This window comes from Equus caballus, unplaced genomic scaffold (genome assembly GCF_041296265.1).
Source record: "Equus caballus isolate H_3958 breed thoroughbred unplaced genomic scaffold, TB-T2T haplotype2-0000491, whole genome shotgun sequence".
Taxonomy (NCBI): domain Eukaryota; kingdom Metazoa; phylum Chordata; class Mammalia; order Perissodactyla; family Equidae; genus Equus; species Equus caballus.
The window spans coordinates 398,189-419,663 of record NW_027221895.1 but is presented as its reverse complement, the minus strand read 5'-3'; the positions used below and the strand labels follow the sequence as shown (position 1 = coordinate 419,663).

General features: G+C 44.9%; 1 protein-coding gene and 2 long non-coding RNA genes across 4 annotated transcripts in view; all 3 read right to left on the bottom strand.

The window, feature by feature from the left end:
• Nucleotides 1–9: 9 nt before the first annotated feature.
• On the bottom strand, nt 10–4,026 carry LOC138922149 (ral guanine nucleotide dissociation stimulator-like). 2 transcript variants are annotated; one of them, XM_070258984.1, is made up of 4 exons: nt 3,466–4,026; nt 2,260–2,441; nt 712–905; nt 10–569 (listed from the first exon to the last, which is right to left on the bottom strand). In XM_070258984.1, exons 1-4 carry the CDS (start codon nt 3,652–3,654, stop codon nt 97–99), a joined length of 1,038 nt encoding a protein of 345 aa, XP_070115085.1. In that variant the 5' UTR covers nt 3,655–4,026; the 3' UTR covers nt 10–96. The 2 variants fall into 2 exon arrangements, with proteins under 2 accessions (XP_070115085.1, XP_070115086.1); XM_070258985.1 differs by having other exon boundaries at nt 10–467.
• A 1,110-nt stretch (nt 4,027–5,136) lies between these two features.
• On the bottom strand, nt 5,137–11,476 carry LOC138922150 (uncharacterized). Its single transcript, XR_011435227.1, has 3 exons — nt 11,335–11,476; nt 9,197–10,924; nt 5,137–7,995 (listed from the first exon to the last, which is right to left on the bottom strand). It is a non-coding gene; the product is annotated as an uncharacterized lncRNA (long non-coding RNA).
• A 2,708-nt stretch (nt 11,477–14,184) lies between these two features.
• Nucleotides 14,185–21,475, bottom strand: part of LOC138922151 (uncharacterized) — a 77,399-nt gene continuing 70,108 nt past the window's right edge. Inside the window, exons 7-9 of the long non-coding RNA XR_011435228.1 lie at nt 19,403–19,525; nt 17,499–17,570; nt 14,185–17,101 (exon numbers count right to left, since the gene is read on the bottom strand). This is a non-coding gene — a long non-coding RNA (uncharacterized lncRNA). The remainder of the gene's footprint in view (nt 17,102–17,498; nt 17,571–19,402; nt 19,526–21,475) is intronic.

Here is a 21,475-nt window from a genome sequence, read left to right as displayed (position 1 = left end):
GTCCCCATCTGTACAGTGTGAGGGTGGAACACGAAGGCTGGGGAGTTGCCCAGATCCCATGGTTGGGAAGTGGTGGAGCTGGGATTGGGACCCAGGTCACAGGAGCAGCCACAGGGAAAAGCAGGTCTGGGCCAGCTGATGGCATAGGGGTGGCCTGCCCCACCCCGCCCTGAGAGCCCGGGTGCTCACCGCGTCAATGGCCGTCAGCTGTTCTGCCACGTCCCTTGGGGAGAAGGCCATGAGGCTAGGCTTCCCATCGGGCTGCTTCTTCCCGGTCACTCGACAGGGGTGGGAAGCCTCTGGAACCGGAGCTGATTCTGCGGCTGTTACTGGAGCCTGAGGTGGAAATCCCAGCAGACCCCTTGGTCCCGTTGAGTCCAGTTCAGGACCTGGCACTTGGGCTGGGGCTGCTGATGGCACTCGCTCGGGGTCTGGAGCAGCTGAGGGCGCTGCTGCCGGTTCCAGCGCTGGAAGTGATGGCAGAAATAGAACTGGAGTTCCGTCCAGCTCCAGATGTGGCCCCTTTTCTGCCTCTGCACCTGGCAGAAGTGCTGGAGCTGGGGCAGGAGCTGGAGAAAGAGAAAGGGTCAGCTACATAAGTTGCTTTCCATGTGCCCTTCCCCAAACAGGAAAGATTCCACTGTCTTTAAATGAATCCCCAGTCGTGACCCACCCACTGGGGTAGTCTTCCAAGCCTACGGTCTCCCTTACCCTCTGTCTCCAACTCAGTGGCCTGGAAAAGGTCCACCTGGATGAGAAGAGGGGTGGCCTGGTGCTTGAGGACTGAGCCAGGCAAGAGGTCCTGGAGATACGCCAACGTCAGGTTGATCCTGGAGTGGCGCAGCATCTGCCACATATCCTGGGAGTTCTCCTGAGGCCGGGGGCCCCAGATGGGAGAGAGGGCACTGGGGAGAGGCATGTGTGAAGAGAGTCACAGGCCTGGCCTGCTGTTCCACACTGTGTTCCCACAGCACCTTCTCTGTGCCTGAGCCCCAGAGGGTGGACCAGCCACTCCAATCCCTGGGTGGCTGTCCTTGCACTGGAAGGCCTGGTCATCAGCCAATCTAACAGAGAGCCTGTGTGAGTCTGGTCTTCCACCCGACACTCTTTTCCCAAAGGGCCTGGACATAGCCTGCCCCATCCTCCACGCTCGAGCATCAGGACTGAGGTTGGAGGCAGATTTGTGACCAGGCTGCTCATCACCTACTGTTCTGGGCCCCAGTGGCGGTGCTTAGGAGAGGTGCATGTGCAGAGGGCAGGGAGAGGGAGAGGGAACTGTGGAAGCGAGGAGTCTCTCAGTGGCTGATTCAGCCCAGCCTCTCCTCTGCTTCCCATGGCGGGACTGGCACCCCATGAACAGGTCTCTTTGATTCATTTCCTCCTGTAGGGAAGACCGCAGACCTCAGGCCTCCCACAGAAACCCCAAGAGGTGTGAGATCCAGGGTCTGCCAGTCCATCCATAGCCACAGTCCCCATGGTCTCCTAGCCCCTTCTGTGGATGCAGGAGGCCCGCCCTCTGGACCCAACACCACTCATGGTCTTAGTTGGTCCTTGAAGTCTGTCATCGTGGTCTGACTATGAGAGGATGCGTCCCTATCTAGAGGAGGCAAGGAAGCTGTCACATCTAATGTCCTGTGGGCATGAATACTCATGATGCCCAGAAGTGAGCATCTAGCTCTCAGGCTAGAATTGAGCCCCAGGGATAGTGTCTGCTTCCTTCATTGGACATCCTTAGTGTGTAGGAAAGGGTATGAATGTAGTACGAGCTTAACATATAGTATTGAATGAATGAACCCCAACCAGAGCCTTCCCAGAATTCTGAGTGGGCCTGCGTCTCCTCTGCTGCCCACAGAGACCACTGCTCTGGCCGCACCGAAGACAAGGACCAGGATCAGCTAGAAGGAGTTGCTAAATTGTCTTGCCAATAGGAAAACAGTTTGCTTTCATGTACTTTTCCACACTCAGGAAGGCCACAGGCCAGCGAGGGGAGAGGCAGGGAGTCTCCTCACTGGGGACGGAAGCTATAAGCGTGAGGACACGCAGCATGAGCAGCAGCCCCTTCTGTGGAGTCCGGCACCAAGCAAGCGCCTGCCATGGTTTCTCCCGTGATTTCCTTCAGTGACCCTGTGAGGTTCATCCTCTTACCACCCCACTATTCGGATGAGCAAGGTGACGCTCAGAGAGGTGTGGGGACGTTCCCAAGGCACACGTTTATTAGGTGGGAGACTCCCGCTGTGCTGTGGAGGGGTGGGCACTCACCTCTGGAGCAGCTGGTCCAGGACCTGTGGGGTCGGGTAGAAGGCCTGGTACACACACGGGAAGGTGGTGACGGAGATGGATCTGCCGTGGAAAGATGGTTGCAGGCAGCCTACCACCTTCTGCACTGCGCCTGCCTTGAGGGTCAGCATCGTGCAGGCCTCAGCCACGGACAGGGTGGGTTCCTTGGCATACCACGTGGACAAGGAGGGACACAGAGTCAGTGGAGTCACCATGAACCACCAGGGGCATCAGGGTCTGGAGCTCAGACCAGAACCTCCCAGCACCTCAGGAAGTTGTGCAAGAGGGATGAGAGCCCGCCTTGAAAATGGTTTTGGACTTAAAAGTACAATTTGATTTTTAGGGGAATGACAAATAGTACCTTCAAGGCATTCTGTGACCTGAGGAACAATTGTACCTCTGTGCATTAAGAGCCTGAGGTAAGAGCATTATCCCAGGGAGTCATCAATGAACATCCCCACCACAGACAGGAGCAAAGAGACGATTAGTGACCTTCTGCCAGTCTGCGGTTCTATGTCATGGCAGACCTAGAAAACTCAGAGTCCATTCGGACACACGTAACATGTGCCCTGCAACGTGTTGCTAAAATGGCAACAGAACTGGCTCATGTCAAGGTCCAACAGCATCGAAAGGCTGAATCACTGTGCAAAATGTCCTTCTCTGTGGAATATGATGAAGTCACTTAAGGCCTCTGCTCCTGACCTGAGCGGCCTACAATGAGTTGCCGTGTTCTGTGCAATGACAAGTAGCAGAGAAATGTATAGGATCCTGTAATCCCACCGCCATCCTCTTTATGTGTAAATCAGCCTAGCAAGTGTGATGTTTCATGAGGCTTGGAGCAGGTCTGCAAGGACAGTGGCCTGAGTGCTACAGCTTCCCAGCCGGGAAGTTACATCAGTCAAAACAGGAGCAAAATGCTAAGGTCCTCATGGCCTCGTGAAAAGTGATAACAACATTAAACATTTCCTCTATGATTCCAAGAAACGTGAAGAGTGTCTTTCCACCCTACCCCACAGCTGGCTCGGGAGGAGAGGAGGCCCAGACTCCTTCAGGAGCAAGGCCGTAGGACACTCCGTTGGGAAAGCCCTGTGAGGGCCCCAGGGGTGTGCTCAGATTCAGAGCTGGGTTCCAGGCCCACGCTGAACATCTTCGGGGGTGGGGGTAAAGACCTTCTGCTCCTGCTCTCACCTCAGACCGGCACAGGATGCTGCTGGCGGCCTGCTGCTCCTGCTCCTTGACTAGGGAGGGAGAGAAGTCGAACCCAACGCATAACTCTTCAAAGATCTCCTGAGTGGAGTTCTGGAAAGACAATGCCCGGCAGACGGGCCAGGAGGCATCAGGAGCCTGCTGGACATCGCCATAGGGGGACACCCCCATGAGAATTTCTGTTCCCTAGTTCAGGCACAGATGGACATCTGCACAGTCATCTGACCAGGGAGGGAACTAGATGAAACTTCTAAGGCTCGGGATTAACACAAGGGCAGAGGAGCTTGATCCCCAGCACCCACCTGCTCAGGTTGCCAGCCTGGGGTATGAATATCACAGACTCACCAGTTTTACAGCACGTAACAAACTGCTCTGATTTGAAGTGTTTTGTGAGATGACAAGGTGCAGAGAAATGTATAGAATCCTGTAATCCACGCCCATGCTCTTTGTGTGTAATCAGCCTAGCAAGTGTGATGATTTGTGAGGCTTGGAGCAGGTCTGCAAGGACAGTGGCGCTGAGTGCTACAGCTTCCCAGCTGGGAAGTTACATCAATCAAAACAGGAGCAAAATGCCAAGGTCCTCATGGCCTCGTGAGAAGTGACAACAACAGTAAACCTTTCCTCTACGATTCCAAGAAACATGTGGAGAGTGTCTTTCCACCCGAGCCCTCAGCTGGCTGGGCAGGAGAGGAGGCCCAGATTCCTTTGCGAGTAAGGCCGTAGGACACTCAGTGGGAAAGCCCTGTGAGGGCACCAGGGGTGTGCTCAGATTCGGACCTGGGTTCCAGGCCCAACCTGAACATCTTGGGGTGGTGGGCGGGGAGACCCTCTGCTCCTGCTCTCACCTCAGACCGGCACAGGATGCTGCTGGCGGCCTGCTGCTCCTGCCCCTTGACTAGGGAGGGAGAGAAGTCGAACCCACCATGTAGCTCTTCAAAGGTCTCCTGCGTGGAATTCTGGAAAGACAGTGCCCGGCAGACGGGCCAGGAGGCATCAGGGGCCTGCCTGCACATCGCCACAGGGGGACACCCCCATGAGGAATTCTGTTCCCTAATTCAGGCACAGAGGGACGTCTGCACAGACATCTGACCAGGGAGGGAACTAGATGAAACTTCTACGGCTCAGGATTAACACAAGGGCAGAGCAGCTTGATCCCAGCACCCAGCTGCTCAGGCTGCCAGCCAAGCCCCGGGGTATCAATATGACAGACTCACCTGGCTGACAGCACATAACACTCTCCTCCTGCCCAGGAGGGACCCACTCCTCACCTGCTGCCTTCCCGCACAGCACCCACGCATACACACACACACCGACACTCACACACAAACCCTCACACAAGGTGCAAGGGCTATGGGGCTGCTCAGGTGGGATCCGAGTTGTGTCCTGCCCTACAGTGGGCTGCCCTGGGCTGCCCCACATTACCTTTGGGTACCTCCTGCCAAATTGGCCATGAGGCTTGATCCGATGTCCACAACAACACAACAGTCTCACACTCTGGGCTTTCCTGAGCCTAGAGCCTCTGAAAACTGGTACACAACAAGTAAACATGTTGTACTCTGAAGTGTCGCCAGTCAGATGAACTGGCTAGGGGTCTGTCTCTAGAATTAACTGCCTGGTTACCAGAGTTCTAAATCTGTTGGGGTCTATCGCCAAGGAAGTGAGGTCACTTTTTCAAGATTCCATTACCTGGGCTGCTTCCTGTAATCGGACCTACCCAAACCACCCCCATGTCTTCTTCTTAACTCTACATGAGGAGCTTCCACAGCCCCAGCCACAGCTCCCTGGGAATGTGATGAGGGTCCCAGCTTTGAGGAGGCGGAGCAGAATTCAGACCTCCTTTATCTTACCAGTTCTCTGTCCTGGAAAACTCATTGTGCCTCTCAGGGCCTCCCCAGTCTCCAAACCTGCCCAAGGGGAATCCGCCTAGAATCTACTTGCTAGGGACATCATCAGGTGTATATGAAATAATATCCATACCACCTGTGAGGTGGTGTCAAGTGCAAGGAATGTACAAACAAAGAGATGGAAGAATTACAAGAAGGGATGTAGCATGAACACCACTCAAACCAGGCCTGGGTTCAGCAATGCGCTATTGCAACAGGCACTTCCTCTCTTGGCCTCATTTCAATGTCAGCACAAGGAGAGGGTTGATGAATGAAATCCAGACACTGTCATCCTCTGGATTCAAACCTCTCCATTGTTTCCTCTTCTGTTTAGAAAGAGACCCAAGAGCCTCATCTTGATCTGTGAGGTGGGCAGCCTTCACCGTGGCTCCCAGAGATCCCCACCCGTGGTACACACATCCCTCACAGATTCCTGTGTGACCACTGAGTGCTTAGTGACTGGCTCTCGCCAATAGAACACAGCCAATGTGGACGAGTGTCATGTCTAAATTTTAAACACAGAAAGTCTCTCACTTCTTTCTTATTCCCTCTCTTAAGTTCCGTCTCTCTCTCTTTCCCGTGTCTCTCTCTCTCTCTCCTGTCCCTGAGCTGTGGAATCAAGCACACACGTTTTGAGCTGCCATACACAGAGGCCCACATGGGAGAGAACCGAGGCAGCGCCCAGGCCAACAGACAGAAAGGAACCCATGCTCTGAGTCCAAAGTGCACCTCGACTCCTTTGAGTGAACCTGAGAGGAAATCCTCTGCCAGTCGAGCATCACTTGAGGCCGCGGCCGCGACCTTGAGGCATCTTGAGCAAAAGAACCAAGCTAATCTATGTCTGATTCCTCAACCACAAAAATTGTGAGATATGAGGCATTTGCCGTTTACAGATGCAAGGCACTGGAACCGTGATTTCAGGCCCCACGATCTGGCCCTGCCCTCCTCCGTCTCCTCTTTCCCCCAGGCTCCCTCCAGCCACACTGGCCATCTTTCTCACATCCTCTGGCCAAACCCCCTTCTGCCCATGAGCGTCTACAGCAGGGGTCCCTTCTCCCTGACACGCCGCTCCCAGACTTGTGCAGGGCTGGCTCCCTCTTGTCATTCTGGTCCCAGGAAATGTCACCACAGTGAGGCCTTTCAGACCCCCACCCGGTGACCCCTGGCCCTCCCTCACAGGGCCCTGAATGTCCCCTCAGCGCTGGCTCTTTCCCCTCTCATGTCTTTGCTTTCAGGCCTTTGTCCTTGTCCCCTCCAGAGTGTGAGCTCCTGACCGGCAGGGACCACTCAGTCACTGTCAGCCCTGCACTTACACCCACCTGAGCACCTGGCACAGGGTGAGTGCTCGGTGCACAGTCGCTGAGTGAAGAATTGTGAAACTCGTGTCCCCTCCTCCTGCTCTTCACCAAGTCAGACTGTGGAGAGGAGCGCTAGTACCAGGAGGAGTGAGTTCTCTCTGAGGCGGGGCACAGCCGGAAAGGCCTCTGCACGGCTGTTCGCTGCTCCAGCAGCTGAGGCAGGCTGAGTGGGCGCCGTGTAAGTTTAAGAAGTCAGCACAGGGACTGGATGCACACAGCCTGCGCAATGACACCACCAGTTCACTTAACATCCGTCACCGAAAACAGAAAAGTAAGTGTTTGCTTGTGATGAGAAGTTTAGCTTCTTGGTTCTTAGCAATTTTGAAATGTACCACACAGCAGTGTTAACTTAGGCAGTGCTGTGTGGCAATTACATCCCAATAGAAGTGACAACAGTGAAAACTCAACCTCCTTGGGCACCACTGACGCTGGAGGCTGCCTGCCCCCTGGTGGCCAGCACCAGCACTGCAGCCCTGGCAGAAGCCACCACACAGGAAGTCTCTTTGGGTGTCCTCAAGGCAGAGGCTCCCCACTGTCCCAGGGGTAAAGGAGCAGGACCTGCAGGCTTCCAGGCCGTGGGAGGAACCTCAGGAGCCTCCCTCTCCCTCATCTTTCTGTCCCTCCACTTGGGTGTCCTTTTTTCTCAGGAGGCATCCTGACCTCAACCAAGGCAATGATTCTCCTCTCCAGCCAAGTGAGGACCTCGGGAGTCCAACAAGGACTGGTCTTGTCCCTGGACTCTGGCCTTAGTTCACAGTGCTCTGGCATGTTCTTCCTTATCCCAAGTTCTCATCCACCCGAACCCCCAAACCTCTCTCAGTTCTAAAGGATCTCCAGCAGGTGGGAAAGCATTTTCTCAGGTGCTCAGAGCACAGGGCGTCATCGATGGAGAACCAAGGGCCACAGACCCTTCGTGAGCATCATACGGAACCCAGGGAGTCACCCGCTGGACGCACTCCACTTGACACTGGAGGACACCAAGGTCTTCTCTCCTCTACCCAATGTCTACACAAGAGGAGAACGGCTCATCAGAGTAGCAGGTGCCCACAGAAGTGGACTCCAGCTCCCCAGTCCTGTGCCCTCCAGGCTGGGCCAGGGATGTCCTTGGAACAGGTACACACCTAGAAACCTCAGGGATTCTTCGGTCTGTCTCGGGCCTTCTGGGCATGTAGCCAGGAGGATGGATGCTACTGTTCATGGCAGAGCTGCCTCCGACCGCCTTCTCCTCGGCCTCTTGTCACTTCCCTGGTGTCTGCTCTTTCCTGGGGTCCCTGCATGGTCCACACAGGAGAAATCGGTGTGAGTGTGCCTGTGCATGATTGGATGCGAATAGGAAGATGACCCCACGTGTACAGGGGTGGGCAGGGCTCCCCTAGGACCATGAGGTCCCTGTTTCCAAAGAAAACCCGAAGGGAAGGGGTTGAGCCCTGGCCAAGGAAGCCAGAGCCCTGCCTGATCTTCTGGATTCTGACCCCCTCCTGAGGTCTGGGCCAGTCCCTCCAACTTTCTGGGCTTCAGATTCCCAAATGGACAAAGAACACGTTTTGTAAGAGCAAAGTCAAAATGGACCCTCAGCAAATGAAACAAGTACCATGCTTTGACCTCCCCCCACTGTTTATCCTCCAAGGAGACTTCAAACCTACACGGTGTCTATTACTGGGTAAAATCACCCTCAGCATACAAAACTGATAATGGTTAAAATGGCACACGGTCAACTTTATCATTGACTAACTATTGACGGAAGAAGAAATACATCAGAATATATTTTGATATGACTGATAAGATTCAGGAATGTTAACTTACTAGAAAGAATAACACCTAAACAAAACTTAAAATGTCAGAACCTGTAGTGAGTATATTATGATGTAGATTAAAACAAATTCAGTCATTTGCCTAAAAATTAATTGATTCTGAGAAAAAATAGATTCAGTGAATTAATAATAAAATGGATACACTGGAATTGTTTTATGGTGCTTATTTTATAGCAGCCAAGGAATTAATAATACTATATTGCATTTTGACAGTTGCTAATAGCGTAAATCTTAGATGTTCTCGTTACGAGAAAAACATTTGTAACTCTTGATGATAGACGTCAACCAGACTTCTTATAGTGATCATTTCACAATATACACACATATTGAATCATTCTGATGTAGACCTGAAACTGATATAAAACAAGCTTAAATTTAATATTAAAAATGTCTTCTTATTAGTTTTCTCTGAAATATACATTGTAACAAAAATTTTGAAGAGATTTGTTTAATTCTGATTTCAAGGTTCTCTTAGGCCCAGAATGAAAGCATTTGTCTGATCAAAGTTGTCTCAGGTACAAGGGCTGAGACAAACACCAGGGTCAGAATGGAAGAGCACGAATGGCAACACTAAATCATACTCTGCTCATTTCTTTGTATTTGCACTTTTAACAGAAAATCTATTTTTATTCGCTGAAAATACACACAATGTAAAACTTACCGTCTTGACCATTTTTCTGTGTACACATCATTAAGCACATTAATTTCATTAAGCGCATCTTCAGTGTGTTGGCCACAGTCGTACGGTGGTGCAGCCATCAGCACAATGCATCTTCACAACTCTTGTCACCCCACAGAACTGAAGCCTTGTCCCCACTCATCGGTCGCTCCCATTCCTCTGCTCCCACCCCTGACCACTGCATCTGCTGTCCGTCTCTCTGAATCTGGCCATTTCAGGAATTTCATATAAGTGGAGTCACACAAGGCCTGTATTTTTGGGACTGGTTGATTGTCCTAAAGGTTCATCCATGTTGTATCATATCTCAGAATATCCTTAGTTTTTGAGGATGAATAATATGCAGTTGTGTGTCGATATGCCCATGTTGCTTCTCCATTCACCCCTGGATGGATCCTTGGGTTGTTCCACATTTCAGCGATCATGAACAATGATGCCATGAACATGGGTGTTCAAATATGTCTTTGAGACCAAGCTTTCAGCTGTGCTGTGTATATATCCCAAAGTACAATTGAGGGGACACTCAGTGATTCTAATTTTTAATTGTTTTACGGAACTGCCATGCTGATTTCCACAGCAACTATACCGTTTTACATTCCAGCCACAGTGTACCTGCGTCCAATTTCTCCACATCTTTGCCAACATTTGTTTGAGTCCTTTCTTCACTGTCTATTTTTTGGAGTGCCGTCACATGGAGGTGAGGTGGTGTCTCACTGAGATTTTGACTTACATTTCCCCAGTGATTAGTCACGATAAGCATCTTTTTATATGCTTGTTGACCATTTGCGTATCTTCTTGGAGGAAAAGTCTATTCAAGTACCTGGCTCGTTTTTGATTTGGGTTGTTTGTTTTGTTGTTGTTAATTTTAGAAGTTCTATATCTATTCTGGATATTCAGCCCTTGTCAGATAGATCATTTGCAAATATGGCCTCCCATGCTGCATGGGTTGTGTTTTTACTCTGTTGATATTGTCTTCAGAGGCAGAAAAGTTTTAATATTCATGAATTTTGGCATGTGTACTCTTTTTTTTATTGCCCATGCCTTGAGTGTCATATCCATGAAATCATTGCCAAATCCTATTGTGGTAAGTTTTCTCCTATGTTTTCTTCAAAGAGTTTCAGCTCTTACATTTGGATCATGATCCATTGAGAATTAAGTTTTATATCTGGTGTGAGGCAAGAATCCAAGTTTATTTTTTGCATGAAGATATCCACTTTTTCAGGAACCACTTGTTGAAAAGACTGTTTGCCCACTGTTGAATAACCTTGGCAATCTTATTTCTGGGCTCTCTATTCTGTTCCGATTGTCTATGTGTCTGTCTTCACGCCATTACAATGCTGTTTTGATATTGTAGGTTTGTAGCAAGTTTTAAATCAGTAAAAAGAGAGTCCTCCAAATTAGTACTTCCTTTCAAGACTATTTTAGACATCTGGGCATACTTGAGATTCCATACGAGTTTTAGGATGGGTGTTTTTCAGCACAAAATGTCATTGGGATTTTGATAAGGACTGCATTTAATTGGCTCATTTCTTTGAAGAAGTTGACATCTTAGCAACATGGAGGCTTCCAATCCACGATCACCGGACGCCTCTCATTTCTGGTAGTGCCGGGTGGTGTTCAGGTGGAGGGGACAGCACTCTTCCAAGTAGTCACGCAGGGTCCCAGAATTCCTCCGCACTGTGCCTTTGCCATTTCCTCAGAACTTATCGACATCTGCATCCAGTCAAAGGAGAGAAAAATGCGTGTCAAATGCATGTGGGAAGTTTTCAAGGACTGGGTGTGGATATGGCACAAGTCTGTGCCACCCTCTCCCCTGGCCAGAACTATGCACGTAACCAGCAGACCCTAACAGTTGGGACTGCAGGCAGAATCAGCGGACCCCACCAAATTTGGGACTGTGGACTAACCAAGGGCTAGAGACTCAGCGTCCCAGGGAACCATCTGCCAGCTCCAGCTGCCTGCTAAGACTCTGACTGGCACTGTGGACGAACCCAGGGCTGAGACAGATGCTCTGCTAGAGCATCCTGTCAGACTACACTGGCCCGTTAACCTGCGCCTGGAAAGTCACTTAGCTCAGGAGCTCAATGCAAGGAGAGTGGAGCTGAGATGCACGAGACACTTACCCACAGCCCTCAGAGACAGCAAAAAAGACGGAGAATCCAAAGGCTTCATGGGTACCAATGCTTGTGTTTCTCATCCGCGAAGCCATGAGAAGTCTCCTTCCAATCCCACTGCTGCCACCAAGCCGTTAAGAAACAAAATGCAACTGTGTAAGTCTAAAGAACTCCATTGCTTTATTCACCAATTCCTGCACCCAGAGGCATCCAGTCTAGCAGATAGAAAGGAGCTCCAAGGAGCTGTACGGAATGAAAGACTTTGAAAGGCAGAAGGGAGAAGGAAAAGAAGTCACAGCAGGCGGGAAGGTGGCTGGCTTATTGCAAGGTTACTTTCCTCACGGGACAGCAGGAGTCTACGATGTGGAACACCTATCTAGTGCTGATTGGGGGATTCCTGATCCAGTGGGTTAAGATTCTGTTTCCAGGAGAGTCGAAAATCTAATGAAGTCAAGAGTCGGTTTGGTGACGTGGGGCTTAGCGTAAGAGGCTCCTCTTGGGGCCCGCCGTCTGGTTTTGACACTTGACTCTGCTGGCCCCCTGCTGGCCCCGGGTACACCCGGGTTTCCCTTCCTGACCATTGTTGGTCACACATCCACTGCATCTGCCTCCAGTTCTCCCCCTTCCACACCGCAATCCCCGCCATGACTCCCTCTGACACTGTCACGACTTCTCCCACCACACTGCCCTGCTTTCCACAAGGCCAGCAAGAGGCTTCGTAAGCACCACTTCATCAGTCCAGTGGGCTGAGCGGGCTGCCCAGCATCGGGACTCAGAAACTGGTGGGCCTGTCACACGGCCTCCAATCACCGGTACCCCAGCTGAAGTGCCTGCCCTGATGAGAAACTCAAATTTAGCCAGCTCCATCGAACAACATCTTTGCTGCAAGCTTCCCTTAAAAATGCTCCACCCAATTTCTGCCCCAACTGTTTTTTGAGGAGTCGTTTTGGGGGAGCCTTTGAGGCCACCTTGGTGATTCTGTGCCAGGGCACAAGCAGCTCTTAGCCCACACACCCTTTGGTTGCACCACCTGGAATCGTAGAGCACAGGGAGCCAGTGGATGGGCACCAATCGCTGGTTTGACCACCAAGAGCCGGTGAATATTTCATAGCAGGAACATCTACTTTCGGGTCTTCCTGTGGGCGCACGTCACGAGGCGCTCCCTGGTACCCCGCTCTCCCCCACATCCTCTGACCAGCTTTCCCCAGGCGATGTTCTGCAGTACATCATTGTCTCCACCGACCTGCCCCTAGAGGTGCACCCCACAGACCAAGAGTCCCTGAGTTTCCTGCCCTGACAGGCTACCACCGACCCAAAGAGATATGTCTGTTCTACTAGGATGACTGGACTGGCATAGAGGAGTGGCCCTAGCCACAGAAAAGCAGGTAACTGAGGCCACCCAGAAGTGTGGACAAACAACCCAACACGGACAGCAGCTCCATGAGACTCTATTCTACTCCTTGTAGGACAGTCGCCTAAGTCTCTGCCAAATGATTTTAGGAAACCACCTGGCCTCAGACTATCTCTACTGGCCAAGGAAGGAGGGGTCGGGGCCCTCCCATGGTCTACCACCTGCATGTACATCAACAACTGACAAGTTCAAACCTACCTACACCAGAGGGTCCAAGAGGTGAGAATACTGCCCAGTATTACTGAGATCTCTGAACAGATTCCCAGGGCCCCCAAGACCACTGACCTATTTTCTTGGCTGGTCTTTTCAAGGTGGAGACCATGACTATGGACTGGATCTCAGACTGTTGCTTGTGTGATTTTCGTACTTGCTACTAGACCCTAATCAGCTGTTTACTCTCAGGGCTACACCGTGCCTTACCCCTAATAGCTGCATGAATTACCCTAATTTCAAATTTTCACTGAAGAAAATCTGCTCAACATAAAATACACCATTTTAAGTACTTGAAAGTACACAAGTCAGTGACGTTTAGGACAATGAGAATGTTGTGTGGCAATCACTACTGTCTAATTCCAGAACATTTTTAATACCTTGCAAAGAAACCCAGCCTCGCTGTCTCTGTGCTTTGCCCTAACCCAAGTCCACAGAAAGACCTTATCTGTTTCCTATCCCTGCAGATTTGCTATTCTGGGCATTTCATTCAAATGGAATCATAGAATCTGTGGCTTTGTGTACCACTTCAATTAGCACACTTTTTTAAGGATCATCCAGGGCCTAGCACGTAGCAGTGCTTTCTTCCTTTTTAGGGCTGTGTTATATCCCATAGTATCAATATGCCACATTTGCTTTATGTGTTCTTAATTTGGTGGAAAATTGGGTTTATTTCATTTTTGGGCTACTGTGAATAATGCTGCTTTGAATGTCCATGGACAGGTTTTCCTGCGAACATATGTTTTCCATGTTCTTTTGGAGATGCCTCACAATGGACTGTCCAACTCAAAGGCAATGATTGCTTGAAGATGTTAAGAAATGCAAAGCTGTGCTCTACAGTGGCTGCATCATTTTACGTTCCCACCAGTGATGTATGAGGGCTCCCCTTCTTCCTCATCTTTACCAACACTTGGGATTTTCCTTTATGTTGAATACAGCCTACATACTGAGTTCGAAACAGTAGCACATTGTGGTTTGAATTTCCCTTTCCCTAATCATGAATGGCATCGAGCATCTCTCTTGTGCTTATTGGCCATCTGCATATCTTCTGGAGAAATGTCTATTTCAACCATTTGCCTATTTTAATTGTTTTATTTGTCTTTTATTATTGAGTTCTAAGAGATATTTATGTATTCTGAACACTAGATTATACAAGTTGAAAGTCGGCGAATTCAAGACCCATCTTTCAACAATGGATAGAACATCCAGACGGAAAATAAGGACATGGCAGAAATAAATGACATTAAATACTAAGAACATTTTATTGAAGAGCAGCAGAATACACCTTCTTCTCAAGAGCACACAGAGTATTTTTAGAAGAGATCACGTTTGAGGTCACAAAACAAATCTTAACAAAATTAAGACGATTGAAATCATACCAAGCATCTGTCCTGAACACAATGGCGTGAGACTAGAAATCAATATCGGGAGGAAACCTGGATCATTAGAGATGGAAATTAAACAGCAGCCTCTTACACAGACATTAGGTCAAAGAGGAAATCAAGAGGGAAATTAAAGAATAGCTCAAGACAAACAAAAAGCATTAAAAACACACCAAAGTTATGGGATGCAGCAAAAATAATACTGAGGGAAGTTTACAGTGATCAACTTGTAACGTCTTAAAGAAGAAGGACCTCAAATTGACAACCTAAGTGAGAACACACAGAACTAGGAAAAGGGAAAACTGAATCCAAAGCTAACAGAAGGATGGAAGTCACAAAGGTGAGAACAGAAGAAAGGAAATAGAGGAGAAAGACAAAAGATCAAAAGGAGGAGTCAATTTTTTGAAAAAATAAAATTGAGCAACCCTTAGAAGACAGAACACCTGACAGAAGAAAAGAGAGAACAATCAAGTAAAGTAAATGAGAAGTGAAAGAGGAGGCCTCACAATCGATGCTTCAGAAATAAGATCATAGAGACGCTTCTGAGCTCTTGCTCACTAACACACTGGGTGACCCAGCAGACTGAGTAAGTTCCTAGCAACAACCTACCCAGTCTCACTCATGAGGAAACAGACAACTGAACAGACCAGTGACAGATACGGAGGCTAAGTCAGTGATCACAAATCTATCATTTAAAGAAAAAGACCTTTCTAATTTCCACTAGACACACTTAAAACCAGTTACACGCCAAGCCAATCTTTATTTGAGTTATTTACTTAATGCTAAAATACAGCTGATAAAAATATTCATAATGCTCTTTTATGTAGAGATTTTGAAGGTAAAGTTTCTTGAGAAAACTACAGGTTTTTGTACTTGGTACACAGGGAATGAAATTCTAAAGCACGGAGAATGCGCATTTCTTCACATGGTTAGTGCCCCAGTTTTAGTGAATACCTCTGAGAGATGAGCAAATACAATAAAGTGTATGACTAAAGCATCACACTTCACTCAAGACTCATTCTATATAGCCACCCTATCTGCAAATATTTAGTATGTTATTTCTAATACTTCACAGTATCACTGCCATCGATGATAGTAATACTAAATTTCCCTTTGAAAGCATCCTAACTTGCCAATTTCTTTGACTTTCTAATACTAGAACACTTATACAGGTAAACTGAATATGTTAAAAATGAAATGGAAAACAAGGTAAAATTAAGCTAGCGTAACAAAATTATTTGACGTACTTGAATATTTGAAGAAGATAAAGTTAGATAAAATTTATTTGAAAAAGTAAAATGTCAACAATTTTAAAATTAAATAAGGTGTTTGAAAAATGGTTATATGCATTTAAATATAACGTATTTAATATTTATAATCAATTTTATATTTGTATGATTTAGTGATGCTGCAAGTATACATTTTTACCAAATGAAATGGGTGTATATTAAAATTAATTCCCTGTCCAAGCCCAGATCAATGGCAAACATTGCTAAAAAGAATAAGCTTCTGAGATTAAGAATTAAATCTAAAAACTGAAAATTTTTACTATCAAATATAAATTACAAAAGGTGTTTTGAGTCAGATTTTTTAAAGGAAAATTATTTCTCAGCATTGCCGGATCTCATAGCATGCACAAGATGGCAACATTCTACATAATACCCACTTTCTCCAGAGGGGTGTGGAGAATCACATTAGATTTTGGTCAGCTCTGAAGTGGCTGCCACCTGGTTGTTTGTCCTAATTCTCTAACAGTAAATGAACTTGACAAAGATTTCTCTTTTTTTCCACACTTGGACTTGAAAGATTTCATTGTTTGTGGTCAAGTAGATTGATTCAAATAATCTCACAAAGTAAAAGGGTTCATAGCTCAGGGAAGATGCTTTCCGAACATTTCCTGAATTGAGTTTGGATTGTCATCCTCATTAGATCTTTTACTTCTAGTGTTTCTCATACGCCTGCTGCCTGATTAAAACTCATCCTTACAATATGAATCAAGAAATGTGGCCAAAGAAGGATGTGGTTCGTTTTCAAAATAGACAGATAATCTCTGAATTTTTAACTACGAAGACATGCCTTTTATTTTACACACATTGAATAATGCACCTTTCCTGATATAAAATGTTAAGGGCTTTTTAGAGCAAGCAGCAAATTAGAATCCCCTTGACTGTCAACGAGTGGGTCCAGCAACATATCGATTATGACTGGTTGTAAAATAAAATTTGTCCCCAGTTTGTGTTATTATTTACAAAGTACAGTATTTGTTTTTTGTGTGTGTGAGCAGAAATTTAAACTTACTTTTTGGGTATTGTTGAAATTATGCTGTTGATTTTCCCTCAATTTTTATTATGAAAACACTTAAGTATATAAAATAGTTAAATAAATAATTTTACTCCTTCTTCACAGATTTCACGGTTAACCTTGGGCCTTATTTGCTGACTCTCCCTCTCTCTCTTTTTCTCTGTCTCTCTTTTATTTATTTTAAATCACTTGTAATTCACGTATAGATTCCATGACACTTCATGCCTAGATAGCATATTTATACTCTGAGTTTTTCCAACAATGACTTCATAAATATTTTTAGATATACGATACAATTTAATTTCACTCCTTGAATTTGGTTGTTATATCTTCTTAGTCACTTTTCGACTCTCAACTTGCTTCAACTTTTTTATTTTGTGACATTAATTTCTTATGAACTAATGACAGTTGTCTTATAGATTGTCTTGCTTCTGGATTTACTTAATGATTTCTTCTTAATTCCATTTATTTCCTATAATTTAGAAACAAGGTTGAAGGAATTAATTATATTTAGATTAAATATTTTAGCAAATATACTTCATGATGTATCATATCAGAAACACCATAAGTAGTTGCTTTTTCATTTTCTTTCAACAACATGTACAAGTTTGTGACAAGGCAAAAATTTTTTTCAGCTTTATTGAGATACAATTGCTAAGGTAGATCTTAAAAGGTCTCATCACCAGAAAAAAAATTGTAACTACATGAAAATGTGCTTTTAATATCATTTTTAACTAGTGTCTTGTCTTTGAGGAAAGATAATGAAAATGGGCTTCTTTCTTCCCCACATTCAGTAATTCTGTAACATTAGGCTATGTGATAGTCACAAATAAAGGCTTAAAAAAGTATTAAATTTTTGCAATTCCTACCTCACTCATGGACTTCATCATGCTTGTTTCATGAGCTTTAACATTTGTGTGACTCAAATATTTCACCAATATCTGAAAGTCAATATACAGCTATTAGCAATAATTTTATCAACAAGCTTTGCTCATGGTATTGGTGTTTTATTCTAATTTGAAATGAAGGTAACCTAAAGATTTCACAGTTATTAGTCAAGAATATGCTCGATCAGCAATAGCAGTGTGAAAATCAATAAACAGAAACCTCACTTAAAATAGAGTTGAGAGGCCAGAAAGGAGAGCTCTCACATGTATTAACCATTGCAGAGCCCAACAGGAAGAAGACTTCCTCTTCCTGCCCAGTAATAGCCAATGAGAGACTGTCACAACACAGCCAATGAAAAGCCGCCACGCTTTGATCTCCCAGTCTCCTCCAATGGGCTTTTTGCTTACAATAGCTCTCCCAACTTTCTTTGCTCCTCTATAAGAGGGTTTCTCCTCCCCTTGTTGCTCAGGACTTGCATGTGGCTCGCCATAGTTGCACACTCCAAATTGCAGTTCTTTGCTGATCCCAGGTGAAGCCATTTTGGCTGGAGAAATAATTGGCTGTCTGTTTCTTTAAGGTCAAGACCAGAAACAATGTTAAGTCACCATGTAACAGAGCCTTCTAAATACTGACACTGAAATCAAATTGTAAATTAAAGCTCTTGTTTAGTTTATCCCTAACATGTGAATGCGTATACAAATGCAAAAATGAACAGTTTCTTATAGAAAAATGAAATCTAAAATAAAAGTCTCTCTATATCTTGAATCTAACTTACAATTTCCACTGTGTCATTCTATATCGGTCAAATGCTGCCAAAATAATATTGTGAAACAAACTACCCCAAAATTCTGGATCCTGAAATGGAAATCATTCATTTTCATCTGTGAGTTTGTACGTAAGTTTATTTAGGGTGGGCTCATCTGGGCTTAGCTCCAAGCTAGAGATTGCCAGTTTCTTTCATCTGTCTCCCATCCTCTATGTATCAGCAGGCTAGCAGAGGCTGCTTCTTCTTCTTCTTCTTCTTCTTCTTCTTCTTCTTCTTCTTCTTCTTCTTCTTCTTTTGAGGAAGATTAGCCCTGAGCTAACATCTACCGCCAAACCTCCTCTTTTTGCTAGGAAGATTGACCCTGAACTAACACCTTTGCCCATCTTCCTCTACTTTATATGTGGGACGCCTGCCACAGCATGATTTGAGAAGTGTGTGTAGGTCCACACCCAGGATCGGAACAGGCAAACCGTGGGCCTCTGAAGCGGAGCATGCGAAGTTAACTGTTATGCCACTGGATGGGCCCCAGAGACATCTTACTGTGGCAATACAAGAACCACATGAAGGAAAGTCCAACTGTGCAAGTCCATTTTAAGCCTCAATTTGCACAATGTCTGCTAGCATCCTTTGAATCAGGGAACCACATGCCCCAGTCCAAAGACAAAGGTTAGAGAAATAACCTCTGCCTCTAAAGGGAGAAAATGCAGGGTTATGTGACCAACTGCCTGGATGCAGAAAGGAAAGAAGCATTTGTTCCAATTACTCAATTTAGTACACTTCCGATGTATTGTCCACTCTGGACTCATCAAATGTAAGAAGTATTTCCTGAACTTTCTATAAGCTTTCATGCTTTGGGCATTTAATTTCACTTGCCAATGACTTTTCCTAAATTTGTACTCTTTCCCTCTGTGTCTCCCTCTGTATCTGTGTCTCCCTCTTTCTTAGCCTATGAAAACAACATGAAGTGTATATTCTCAGTGAGTTATTTTTCAAAACATCTAAATTTTTTTGTCTGTGACAGAGAGCAAAGAGAACAGAAAAAATGCGAAAGTCGGTGAGATATTTTGGGGGAAACCTAAACTAACGAGGAGGAAGAGTACACAAAACAACCTTGGTTACCTGTCCCCCTTAGCGAACAAGTGTGAGGAATGTGCCCGTGCAGGCTTTCCTATTGACCGGGTCCCGGCTTCCTTTGCACATGTAGCGCTGTACAGATATCTGCGCTCATGCTCTCCATCAATACTGTGAATACAAAGTACACTGTAATTACAATGCAATCCACTTCCGGGAACTGCTGAGAGGCTAATTAAGTAATTTCTACAAATTACTTTTAGATGCTTCAAGGAAAGTAGTTTATGGATGTCAATTATAGTATCGAAGTATTTGCTGCTAGTTATTGTCTGAAAAAAATGACTACTCCCATCTTTGTTTAATGTGTTGAATATTGTCCTTAGTTATATAATGTGTTGACAATTTCCCCTATTTTCCTTCCTAGAGAAGTAAATAAAGTTTTGGTCAAATTAACTGTGAACATAGAATTTTTCAAACAAATAAATGGAAAATTACCTTAATAGAAATTAATAAAAATAATTAAATAGAAAACAAATCACATGTGATCCTATAGCATCAGAATAATTGTAAAATATCAAAATACTTTATTGAGATGTTAAGGAAACTTCGAGCAGAACTTTGTGTGTCATTAACCATGAAAGACTCTGTTCTTCAAAAGTCGAAGTAATTTTTATTATAATCTTGCTAAGAGAATTTATTCTGTAAAAACATTTCAACGATGCAATAAATAGACAAAGAATAAATCTATAGAGCTATGCACAGCTAGATACGTGGATAATCCACAGCTTCCTGGATGTGGGAGTAGTTCTACAACTTCATCATTCAGCATTAAAAAAGGAGTATTTTTTAAATATATTTGACAAAACAAAGATACGTGTATGCATCATTTAAAGCGATTAGAAATCTACCAATCTTTTGATTATAGTGGGGGATTCTATAAACATTTCAGAATACTGTAATGAAACGGAAAATGAAAATAACTATGAAAAGTAAGCCAGACGAATTATCACAAAAGGAGGAAAGTCCGCACTATTTCTAAAATAACATTACCCCTTTTTATTTAGAAAATAGTAGGGAATGTCTTCATTAAAACAATTAGTAACTTTGAATTTGGGCACGTTTAAAGAAAATTTCCAAGTATTTCAATATTAAGGAATATAATGTATGCAGAATATTCATGTGTGAATTTTGAACAGAGAAAAATCAGCATATATAAAAAGGACATTTTGTCCTAGACTTATAGTCTCTTTTATTGTATGATATTTATATATTTCTGCTTGTATTTTTCTATTGACACTTCTACCTAGACTTATCTAGACTTACTTTTAACAGTTTCAAGCTGAATATACTTACACTTATAAGTATGATAAAAATGATGTGATAATGTTTCTCATACACTTTAATGCAAAAAGCTTAATTATATTTCACATTATATCTTAAACATATTGACAGGCCAAAATACAAAAAAAATGTGTTTTCATGACATATTTTGCATCTCATATCTTAAAACATTTTAACTTACATGGATGAATATGAATAAACATCAATTGAAATATTAATTTTATGTACCAAATTCAACTAATTATCACTCTCAGAAGAAGGCGATCTTTCTTTTGCTTTCTTTTTATTGAGGAAGATTCACTCTGAGTTAACATCTGTGCCAATCTTCCTGTATTTTGTGTGTGGGTTGCTGCCACAGCATGGCTGCTGATGAGTGGTGTAGGTCTGTGCCCAGGAACAGAACCCAGGCCACTGAAGCGGAGTGTGCCAAACTCAACCTCCAGGCGGTGGGGCCAGCCCCTAACACTTTTTTAAGATTGTAAAAATTGTAAGGGAAAACAAACTTTAGAATACACATACACACACACACACATATTCACAAAATAGTTCATTTAATAAACATTTACTAATTATTAATTAATAAATGAATGGAATAGTTAATAGATTAAAAATTCTCAGAATTCTCTAATTATAGCCATTTAAATCAGCATAGCCATAGATGTATTTGGAAAAATTAGCTATACCGTTTTTATGATTATACAAATTTAATTAGCACAACTTGCTCATTAAAAAGGTTATCCATAGCATCAGACTTCAGATGCCCCTAAATTGCTATTGTTA